The 12814-nt window shown below is 34.9% G+C and overlaps 1 protein-coding gene across 1 annotated transcript; it reads left to right on the top strand.

Moving 5' to 3' along the window:
• Positions 1–4635: 4635 nt before the first annotated feature.
• On the top strand, positions 4636–11432 carry LOC128629434 (fucolectin-like). The gene is made up of 8 exons (XM_053677569.1): positions 4636–4685; positions 4830–4869; positions 5091–5135; positions 5748–6030; positions 7257–7396; positions 7494–7585; positions 7776–7859; positions 9486–11432. The coding sequence occupies exons 2-7, from the start codon at positions 4833–4835 to the stop codon at positions 7851–7853; spliced, it is 675 nt and encodes a 224-aa protein (XP_053533544.1). The 5' UTR covers positions 4636–4685; positions 4830–4832; the 3' UTR covers positions 7854–7859; positions 9486–11432.
• Positions 11433–12814: the final 1382 nt, after the last annotated feature.

The raw sequence follows: 12814 nt of genomic DNA, 5'->3' as shown, positions 1-12814 counted from the left end.
AAGTGGTACTGTTTTATGACGTTTAGAAAAACATATACTTTGTGATTTTGAAATTGATAGTTTAAATCCCCATTCATTTGCCCACTGTTCTACTTTCCCTATTGCATGTTGCATTTTCTTTCTTAAATATTCTGTATTCCGACCCCTAAATCAGAGTGATCTGCCCTGGGATGGAGATTGACGAGGTTTAAGTACACTTCGGAAACGTGCAGCCAACCAATCCTATCGCACAAGGCCGGTGCAGGCGTGTGAACAAGATGCGATCGTCCAGTAGCAAGGCGGAACGTGAGTGGGCGGGACCTGGAGAAGGGGGCGGAGACACAAAAACCCAACCCACCACCGGCATAAGCACACAAATGGCACATAGAGCAAACATAAATACATGGGACAACGTAACGTGTGTTTTCTATTTCACGTTCTTTTCAGGGATATACATACTGGAGGATATTTTGTGGATTTGGCACAAAATAAAAAGGAACTAAATTACATAAAAAATGTCAATACTTTTTGGTACCAATGTTATAAACACCAAGGGACCGTTTAGTGTGTGTGTGCGTGCGTGCGTGCGTGTGTGTGTGTGTGTTTGAGAGAGAGAGAGAGAGAGAGAGAGAGAGAGAGAGATTGAGAGAGGGAGATATGTAAAATTGGTATGTGGTTGAAGAGTGTGTCGTGTTTATACACTCTAGAGGGGAAATGTTGAATAGTTGGAGTTATCAGCAGCTGTAGCTGCGCCTCTGTAGCGCATCTGTTCTACAGTAAGTGCTGAGGGTGAGTCCTGAATGTCTGGTTGCCAGATAGAGTAATTTAAACTATAACTTACAGGAGGAAGATGGGTGTGGTTAACATTCGGCTAATACGTCTAGGTCAGTAGTTACTATTTACTACATCCCGCTTTACCTTTTTTGAGACGTGTTGCAGCCATCATATTCAATATTACCTTATTTTTCCCTTAAACTGGTACATAGCCCCAGTTTAAACAACTGATATGTTTTCTATGTTCTTTTGTGAATAAAATATGGGTTTATGAGATTTGCAAATCATTGCATTCTATTTTTGTTTACATTTTACACAGCATCCCAATTGTTTGGAAGGCTTGGATGCTAGAAATGCACAATCAGATTTTACAAAGAAACAGCAATGTAAAAATAGACAAACTAAACAAGGACTAAAGAGTGACTATTGTATTAACAGATACACTGTCATGCCAACACTGAAGAAGGTACATAGAGAACATTTATAGTTACATATATAGTCTCCTTGGTTGGTCCTGATCTGTGAAGTCAGCCACTGCATCAATGGAGAACTGCAGTGAAAGTGCCCCATAAATCATGATGTAGAGTCTGTTGTAGAGTTCAGAGATTGCAGAGGACATGTGTGGATATTATGTGTAATATACAAATATACTCATATCAGTTGCTCAGTATCTTTCTTTGTTGTTCTTTCCAGCTGTAGTGCTTTTTAATGCTGTTATGGTGGAAAGTATAAGGAAGGGATTTGTTTAGCCAGTGTGGCTTGGAGAGATTGATACTTGTATAAAATCTTTTTTATAATCTGTCTTTGTCTGGTTCACATGCAAAAAAAAAAAAAAAAAAAAAAAAAAAAAAAGTATTTGGTGATATGATTCAAATAGAAGCAGATGTTTGGCTACTATGTGAAACTGAATTTTCAAAACAAAATCGTAATAAGCTTAACAACCTATAGTTTAATCATTTACACTCCGCAAACTACAATTCCAAGGAAAGAGACGTCTCAATTCTGAGAAACAAAAAAAATGTAATCATACTGGATTATGTGTTTACAGTACTTTTCTGACAGCCCAGGTCTAGAATGTAAAACATATTATCTGAAATATTTCACATATTATACAAAACATAACATGTATTACTTAACTCATTCAAATGTGGCAACCCCAAAAAATAGGGGGTGGTGGTGAAGGAATATTGTTACGATTCCCCCTTTAGATGGCGCTGCGGCATGCACGTCGCATGAGCCAGAGTGTGTGAAAGCTCAGCAAAATCATGCTCTTTGACTGTGGATGATTGTGACTGTGTTTACTATGGACACTATGGTTTCTGTTTTGCCTCCTCCCTATTTAGTCACTGTTTTTTGTTTGAGGGTGTGTCATTATTGTTTCCAGCTGTCTGCGTTCAACCTTGATTATGATAGTCATTTAAACCCCTCGTGTTTCTGTGCCATATTGTATCAGTTGCCTTCATGCTAAGCAGTCGTGATCTTGTTTAATGTTTGATACCTCGGTTCCTGTTTCATGTTTAGTCCTCGTTTCATGTATTGACCGTGCTTTTGAGTGAATAAAGACTTTGATCTGCACTTGCTTCTGCTTCCCAGTCCCGGTTCGTAACAAACATTCTAAAATATTTTTAGAGATCAAGTATGCAGATTTTGAGGTATGCAGAATGTTTTTAAATGTGCAAGAATATAAAGTATAGGATTTACACAAAAAAAATTTCAGAATTTGTTAGAGGTTCACTGACTAATGGACTCTTGCCCAGTCTGAGTTCTGATGGTAGGTGTACTCTAGGTAGAATGTTTGTGCCATATTATTTCTATTTTTGGCTTACTACAAACATTTTCAGGAAAAATACTTGTGGCAAAGGGGGTGTAGTCGATGAAGGAAGGACAGAAACACACACACACACACACACACCCACACACACACACACACACACACAGGGTTCTATAGAGTATTTTGCATTACTACCTGATTTTAGCTTCTGTTTGTACACTCACCATCCACATTAATAAGAACACATTACTAATACTGGGTAGGATCCCATTTGCTCTCAGAACAGCCTCAGGTCCTCATGGTGTGGACTCCACCGCAAGGTGTTGGAAACATTCCTTTGAGATTTTGGTCCATGTTGATATGATTGCATTACATAATAGAAAGAAAATATTCTGCACACATTGCACCACCAGCAGCAGCCTGGATTGTTGACACAAGGCAGGTTCATGTTGCTGATGCCAATGTCTGACCCTATCATCTACATGTCACAACAGAAATCAAGATTCATCAAATCCAGTTCCAGTGAGTCCACGCCCACTCTAGCCTCAGATTCCTGTTCTTGGCTCACACACAGGAGTGGAACCAAATATGGTTGTAGCTTATCCACCTCATTTGGTTTGACGTATTGTATGTTGTGAGATGGTTTTCTGCTCATCACAACTCTAGAGATTGCTGTCTGTTAAAATCCCAAATTAGCCTCTAAAATTCTCAAAGCAGCTCATCTGGCACCAACATTCATACCATCATCACTGAGATTCTAATATTTGATGTGAACACTAACTGAAGTTCACTGAAATACTTACCTGTATCTACATAATTTAAGCATTGTGCAGCTGACACATGAATCAGGTTAGTTCTTTTTCAAATACATTCTGCAGAAGCAAATAAGATCGGCACTCCGGGTGCTTTGAGTAGCCTAATGCAAAGTGTATTCAAAATACTATTTTCCCTAAACAATTCTTTAAGAAGGCCAAAACACCTGAAATAGGATTCAACACACTCACTCTTACTCATAATTAATGTCGCTTTACAATTACAATGTTTAAAAAAACATGGAACGTGTGGTAGGTTAGAAAAATATGATGTAAAGTTTACATAAAAATATTACATTCTCATCAAAACATGATTTCACTGCTTATGATAACAAGTTTCTAATTACAAGATTGAATTATGTAAATTGAGCATTATCATTATGTAAATTGAGCATGTAGTATTAATGTAAACCTATTACATTGTGAAATCTTGTGCGGTTGTTGGCACTGACAGGTATTATAACTATAGTATTTAAATTAACATGATTAAAATGTGTGTGACAGATTAGCACAGTAGTTATATGGCCGTTACAATATGCCAGCAACCTGGGTTTGATTGTTTGATCGTCACTCTCAGGTGAAAGTGCAGATTTTGATTTTATTCAGGGCATTTAAAATGTATGACCAAATCATGTTGGATGTGCAAACTGTGTTAATGTAACTCAATTCAATCACATGGAATCATTGTACGCGTTTGAATGAGGTCAATTCAATGCTAATGAATATTATTAGCACATGAATATTATGTGCTATTATTAATTAATATTATCCTGGTTTCTAATATAATTTTTTTTTAGAACAGTTTCCTCTTAAAATACAATTAATCTGCACATTTAAACAGTTCAAGTGGAGATGGTCTTAATGTTTTGTCACATTAAAGATTCTGTGTCTCATAGCTAGAAATAAAAAAAACCTCTCGACTCTGAAAGTCAATTTAACAATATTCATCTCTTAAAGGAGAAACAACAATTAATGTGTCTTCAGATGACCAAAGGGAATGCTGGGTGATCATTACATCAGTTTTAGCCTGACATTTTTGCTTTTGCACCACACATTTGTACAACAGTTTTTATGAATCAGACATAAATTGATTCATGAATCAGTTATCACACTGGATAAAACCTATTCCTATATTATGTATTTCTGTATGTGTAAAACCTAAATGGAAAGTTTTTTCTTCATGGTTTTTACAACTTTGCTATAGACTGGTGTTTGAGGCAAACTTATTTGCATTTGTGAAGCACAAAGTGCATTTGCCTTTTAAATAAACTACATATTCATTTACTGATACACCAAGTGGACAGCTCTGAGTTTAAAGGGTCAAAGAGATGAAGAGCATGTAGAGCAAGGTAAGAAATCTCTCTAAACGGGGGCTTTATTTGGCTTAATGCATTAAATATTTGCTATATGATGCACTCATTTAAATTGAAGTACACATTTTCTTCATTGAGTGCTGTTGTAAATCTGAAGTTGTTATCTTTCTATTTGTACAGAAAATGGAGAATTCACAGAGGCCCATGCTTCTATTTTTAGGTAAACTACATAAGTATCAAACTGATTTCAAGTATAGTTAAAACAAACAAACAACAACCAAAAAAACTATCTAGTGTTAGTTTGTTGCAATAAAGTAATAATGATTTAATACCTTTTATAGATTTTTGTAAAAATACCAATCAAAAGTTATTCCTATTACGTCTCTCCCCAAGCAGACACACAGTCAAATGTATAATTTTAGATTGCATTTTTTTGCACAGGGATATGCATTTTCTCATTGCAGTGGATGCTGACCCATCAGGAAAGTAAGACTATACTAACATATATACATATACACACATGTACATATATACACACCACCGGGGTTCAAATGTCTGAGACCACAATGAAAATCTGGAAATAAACAAGTTTTAGAATTTTGAATTCAAAATTCAATTCTCCCTAATTGTAAAATACATTTGTGATATTGACCATGTTAACTGCATTGTACAAATGTCTAATCTCTTCTATTGAAGTATATGTTCATAGGACACTACTATGGATTTGATCTAAAATGGAATATAAGGTTTTGCACAAACTTGTGGAGTCCATGCCAGCTCGAGTTCACAAAGGGGACATACTAAATATTAATAAACTCAGAAATTCATGTAAATATTTCAAAGATTCTACTTTTCACTGAAGTTATAGTCAATAATATAATTTCTAATGAAAATTGTTAAATTAAATGTAAAAAAATGCAAAATAGAAACATTTTCCACTAGTGCTCTCAGACTTTTGGACCAGACTGTGTGTGTTTGTGCATTTGCGTGTGTGTGTGTGTGTGTGTGTGTGTGTGTGTGTGTAAACAAACAATTAATAAAAATAAAATTTAGTTCAAGATTAATGAAAGAATAAATATGTCCTCTTCTCCCCTCCAGTTGATGTGGCCTTAGGAGGAATAGCAACACAATCTTCTGTATACAGTAACTATTACCAAGCTTACTTTGCTATTGATGGCAACAGAGCATCTTACTTTAATTCTCACTCATGTTCCTGTACAAATTCTGACTATAACCCATGGTGGAGGGTGGATTTGTTGGCAGTGTATGATATTAGCAATGTAATCATCACTAACAGAGGGGACTGCTGTCCAGAACGGATAAATGGTGCTGAGATTCACATTGGCAACTCCTTGCTCAACAACGGCAACAATAACCCTAGGTGAAATTTTTAAAAATACATCTATACAAAGAATATCAGCATAAACGAGTCAGAGGTTATTTATAGAGTTTTGTCAACAGTTCAAAAAGCTTGTTGCATATAAGGCTTTGCAATTTGGTAACAAATATTTGTATGTATTTACAACTTTAATAAGAACAACATTCCAGTACAATTGTTCATAATGTAATATATATAATTATAAAGCATTTGAAGTCTTTTTAAAAAGCTGTTGAAAAATATATTGTGAAATATTTTTAAAGACATCAATTAGTCTTTTAAATAGTCAATCATAGTATTGCTGATATTAAAGTATTTGACACTTTATTTTTACGTATAACTCACATTTAAAATGAAACTTATTACAGAAAATGTACATAAAATATATTACAGCAGTTCTTTACCTGATTAGCAAGGACATTTTAAATTATACAAATTGTATAATTCTCACATGTAAATTGACAAGGAATGAATTACTACTTACTGACAGTAGTTCTGACTACATGTCAAATCGCAGGTTTATATGAATGCACTCACTGTAACATGTTAGTCCTATAATTAAAACTTATAAAAATACATGATAGGGAGATGATACACATAAACGGATTCTTTCTGCAATTGGTAAGAATATAGTAGAATACGGCAATATGTCTCTCTTTCTGTGTGTGTGTGTGTGTGTGTGTGTGTGTGTGTGTGTGTGTGTGTGTGTGTACTTTATAGTAACTAGTCAATTAACTACATAATACATTGTCTCAACTTGCCTCCAGTAAATGGTGAGTCCTTCTATGCCTTACAAGGAATAGTGACACAGTGTGAAGCACAGAAGGATTTACTTAAGAAGGATCCCCCCCCCCCCCCCTTCATGTGAAAGCTTTTAGAATGGAGGGCTGCATTTTTCTTATTAACTTTAGGGGAGAGAAAAAAGAGAGGGTGGTGTGTTAATGACTGTCTACAGCTGCTATAATGTAAGGGATAACAGGAACTATCTTGTCTCACCGGCGTTCTGCAACATTAAACATGACTGTAAACTGAGAAAAAGTATGATCTGTCATTCGTTAATAATTTATCAATTATTCTGCACACTCCGGTATGAAAAGAATCAACTTCAGGGTGGTGACAGATATATTAAACATCATTAACCTTGGATTTAATATGTAAAACTAACTTTAAAACAAATTCCCCTCATCCATCTCTCTCTCTCTCTCTCTCTCGCTCTCTCTCTCTCTCAGATGTGACGTTATCGCTAGCATCCCTGGTGGTGCCTCTGCAAATTACACCTGCAAAATGAGGGGTCGTTATGTGACCATCATCATTCCCAATGTTAGCCAGTATCTCACGCTCTGTGAAGTGGAAATCTATGGGGTTCCAGGTTACACTTTTATATCCAGTTCACAATTTCATATAAACTTAAAGTCAAATAAAGTTTTATAACAGCTACTAAATATCAACCCTGCTAATTTTTTTAGTGCCTGTTACTAAGAGGGCATTTCTGAGACTGAAGTTTAACAGCAGTGAGGATCTCATGAACCCTACCATGATGGACAAAGTTCTTCAAAAGGTTTGTGTTTATGACATGTATGGAAGACACACACACACACACACACACACACACACACATATATATATATATATATATATATATATATATATATATATATATATATATATATATATATAATATATATATATATATATATATATATATATATATATATATATATATACCTAATAATAATTTTTCATCATAGATGATAACTGCGAATGTCCAGCCATCAGTGCTTCATATCCGTTGGACAAAGGAACCAGAGGTGGAAACTGAAACTTAAAGAACGGTAGGAAATATCACTACTACTACTGCAATAATAATAATAGTACAACTACTTCTACTGCTAATAATAATAATAATAATAATAATAATAATAATAATAATAATACAACTACTTCTACTGCTAATAATAATAGTAATATAGCCATAAGCGGCAATCTGCAGGGTCCAAACACTCCTTGCATATAGCACCCCCAATGGCCAGTTCTTGTCAACATTCATAGAACAATAAAGAGACCACACGTGAACATACTCACACATATCACACTTTGTGAAGATAGCTCAATGCTAGTTGTTTAATGTACCTGGTGAAAGCCAACTGGCAAAAGGCAGACATTTTTTTTTTAAGTATTTCAGTTACAGATTAGCAGAAAGCGCACACCAAATTCAGCTCAATTAGAATTTTGGTTCGAGGAGAAACAGCTACTTGAACTTAATGCTGACCCCTATGAACATGAACAGCACCCATCAGGTAGCCATTTTGAGTAAGATTGCATCAGATACTAGGAGGTCCTTCCCTGAATTTTCTATTCAAGTTTTGTGGCAATAGCTTAATGGGAACCTTTTCAATTGTCTGCTGATATCTGATTGGCTAATGACAGGCATGTTTTTTTTAGTTGACATTTTTCATGTTGACATTTGTAAACAGCAACATCTCACTTCCCTGAGTAATGGGAGGGAGTACTACAACCCCAATTCCAAAAAGTTTTGATGTTGTGAAAAATGTCAATAAAAACAGAATGCAGTGATTTGCAAATCTCATAAACCCATATGTTATTCACAATAGAATGTAGAAATCAAATCAACTGTTTAAACTGAGGAAATGTACTATTTAAAGGGGGGAAAAAAATACGTAACTTTGAATCTGATGAGCGCAACATGTCTAAAAAAATTGGGACGGGGCAACAAAAGGCTGGAACAGTAAGTGTTACTAAAAAGAAACAGCTGGAGGAACATTGTGCAACTAACTATGTTAATTGGCAACAGGTCAGTAATATGATTGGGTATTAAAAGTGTATCTTAGAGAGGCAGAGTCTTTCAGAAGTAAAGGCCAGTGTACACAATTCTGCGAAAATCTATAATTTGTGGAACAATTTCAGAATAATGCTCCTCAGTGTAAAATTGTGAAAGCTATGAATATCTCATCATCTACAGCACATGATATCATGACAAAATTCAGAGAATCTGGAGAAATCTGTGGCCCAAGTCTCTTTCAGTAAATCTAAAATAAACACCTCATTACAGATAACTTCACCATATCAATGACTAAAAGTTTTTATTAAAGAATAGCAATGCAAATCTGTTTATGATTAGACTTTGATTATGTGGAGCGTTTGCCATACAAAACTCTGTGAATTATTTGCTATTTGCTATTAAAGGATAATTTATTACAATGAGCACATTAATATAAACTTGAGATATGAATTGCAGCCTTCAGACCTTCTGACCTATCAGATTCCAGAATACAACAGCAGTGTGATATAATTTGTATTAAATACACAAAAATCTCTATTGATAGTGCCATGAAATTTGCAGAACATCAGTTTACTGTTACTTATTTATTAATTCATTGATTTATTTATTTTTACCTGAGTGATATGACAGGCAATAATTTTGTCATTCTGACTTACAGGTGGCAAAAATATATCTTAAACAAGAAGAAGTGGTGAAAGAACAAAAACAACAACAACAAAATAAAAAAACATCAAATGTGTGAGGTTTTAGGTGTAGCACTTGGAACTACTAGCCAACTGATGCAATACATTTATTAGTTAGAAGTACTAGAATTGTTTGTTTGTTTGTTTTGGAAATGTATCTATGAAAAACTATTGTTATTAGGCCTACAACAGCGTTCTTACAAGGTGCTTGAAGTGCTTGATTTTGGCATTTGGTAATTTAAGTACTGGAAACACTTGAAAATAGCCATTTTTTTTTTATCTAACAGTGCTTAAAAAGTGCAAAATCAGGATTTTAGCAGTGCAGAGCAGCAGCTTTCAAAAGGTTTGAAAGTGACTGCTGCTGAACCTATAGTCTTTTATTGGGCCGCGGTTCAGTCACTATTTCATACTTGTTCTGTTGTCTGACAACAGAAACAGAAAAAATACATGAGAACAGCTAAAGTAAATGAGAACAGCTTTATTGGGAATTTGGCTATAAAGGGCTGACATTAGGCAGAAGGAAAATATGATGTAATGATGTAATTAATATGCTAATTAGCACATGACATCATCTAGAAACGTTTGGACACAGTGCTCCTGTCACTCACTTGGAGTATTTTAACATTATAGTGAAGATGAAGCAATGCCTGGGAAATTCAAATTTAGTCCATCACAGCTGGGAAAAGGAGCTATATTAAAATTGGCTGTGTTTATTATTATTATTATTATTAATATTTTTTGGAATTTTAAATAGAAGAAATAAGGAATGTTTGAATGACATCTCTTGTATAGTCCATGAAAACAAAAGCATAAACAGTACTTGAAAAGTCCTTGAAAATCCTGGAATTTCATTATGAAGCATCTGTACGGACTCTGCTACTATGTACTATGTGATTGATGTATTAAACATGACCCCTTGATTTCTGGGTTTAGCATAGTTATAACTTGGATTGAGTTTAAAATAATAGCTATATTTTCTGGTAGAGTGATGCTGATTAAGATTCTCTGACAAATATTATTCAGTAGATAGAGTATATTCAGTAGTCTTTCTGGGAAAGTGAGAATTTCTAGGTTAACATAAAAGAAAATAAAACACTCAAATTATCCTGGTTGTAAGAACTGCTCATTCAGCTGTACACCTTTACAATTTTCACTGCGGATATATCATGAGCTTTATTGAAAGAATATAATACTCCTAATCCTCGTCACCTCCCAGCCAATCAGTCATCACAGTCTTGATGAAATTTGGTATAGTTGGAAGCATGTTTAAAACATAGAAAGTGCTGAAATCATGTAAGAATGAGGTTTTACTCACTGGCCTAACTGTGTTCACTTTAAACTTTGTTCCTTCCCTTGAACACTTCCCATGTTTGTATAATGATGATTCTCAGTACAGCACATTACCAATTATTAATGGGCTTTTAATATATTTATTTATTTGTTTGTTTACTTATGTGAGACAATTATGGGATTTTGTATTTAATACATGTTCTTTTTTATGCTTTTACATAATTTTATCTTATTTGTCTCATCCTTGTTCATTCCCTTAAATCAACATTTCCCATTGTTAGTATCAGAATCTTATTTAACATGCAACATATTCAATAATCTGCAATAAAGAAATTCTCATTACACAGAGTATCCAGAATGTTTCTGAAACACTTCAGCCTATGATTAGCCATAAATTCGTGGGAGGACACTGTAACAGTCTCTGAGGATTTCTTCTTATCACACCACTGTAAAAACCCAAACCACTAAATACTGGCTTCTTCTTTTAATTTGATTGTCAGTGCTCAACTCAAACCAACAACTGAATCATTACAAATATCAGGAATGATTGTGTTTGAAATAAACCACTGATTATATCCTACTTGTTTGTTTCTAGATTGTATGACTTATTTAGCCAAATCTAAACTCACCTCTCTATTTGTGTAATTGGATACTCAGGTTAATCAATTTTCACTCTGGTTTCTTAATTATAAATAAAACTATCAAATAAATATGTGAACCACTTTTAGCACAATGTGCTCTCAGATGACTGTGAGTGGGTGACTGTGTTCACTTTCAAAAGGAACTTCACGTCACGTTAGCTTAACACTGTGGTTAGCGCCCTTGCGTGTGACTTGTATAGCGCTTTTTACAATGGACATTGTCTCAAAGCAGCTTTACAGAAACATATAAACACGGTATACAGATTTTAAATGTGCAAATTTATCCCGATTGAGCAAGCCAGTGGCGACGGTGGCAAGGAAAAACTCCCTAAGATATTAGGAGGAAAAAACCTTGAGAGAAACCAGACTCAGAAGGGAACGCATCCTCGTCTGGGTAACAACGGATAGTGTAAAAGTAAAGGAAATAGCCTCTAATATTCTCAAACCAGCTTGTCTGGCACCAACATTCATACCATCATCCCTGAGATCACTGAGATTCTGATGTTTGAGGTGAGCACTAACTGTAGCATACTGAAATACTTACCTGTATCTGCATGATATATGCATTGTGCAGCTGGCACATGAATTAGGTTAGTTCTTCTTCAAATACATCCTGCAGAAGCAAATAAGATTGGCACTCCAGCTGCTTTGAGTAGCCTAATGCAAAATGTATTCAAAATACTATTTTTCAGTCCTCAGCGCATGGGCATTTAACGTGTAATTTCACAAGTTTTTCCATGTCTGTGTGGGTTTCCTCTGGGTTCCCTGGTTTCCTCCCACCTCCCAAAAACATACTCAGTGCATTGGCTCTGCTAAATTGCCCTATAAGTGTGAATGAGTGCTATACAGGGTGTATTGTTGGTGTATTCCGTGTGCACAGTGTTCCTAGGGTGAGATAGTTTACAGAAGGTAACTGAAATAAGAAAACTGATTATACTGTTTCCCTATAATTTGATGAGACTTATGAACAGCAGATGTCACCACTACACCATTTTCTTCTTGAGAAACATGAAATGTCCTGCAAATGTGTTGGCATGATATGAAGTCTGATCATTATAGGAATGTGGTTAGGTTGTTAAATTAGGTTAAATTAATGCATTTTATAAAGACTTCTATAGCCACTGTGTACACTAACCTTAATGCGTATGACGTCATGCAATATGTTGAAATAATAATAATAATAATAATAATAATAATAATAATAATAGTCGAATAATCGTTATCATTGGTCGGTCAGTTCACTGGACAGGAATGTGATGCAAAAACAGACATAAAAGTAATTGAATAAAGGTCTACTAGCCTGTAGTCTATGAAACAAATATCGTGCATGTGTGTGTTCTATTTCACTCTCTTTTCAGGGTGAACATATTGAA

This window comes from Ictalurus punctatus, chromosome 29 (assembly GCF_001660625.3).
Source record: "Ictalurus punctatus breed USDA103 chromosome 29, Coco_2.0, whole genome shotgun sequence".
NCBI classification, from domain to species: Eukaryota; Metazoa; Chordata; class Actinopteri; order Siluriformes; family Ictaluridae; genus Ictalurus; species Ictalurus punctatus.
Note: the sequence above shows the minus strand (reverse complement) of the source record. Positions and strands in the feature narration are given on the sequence as shown.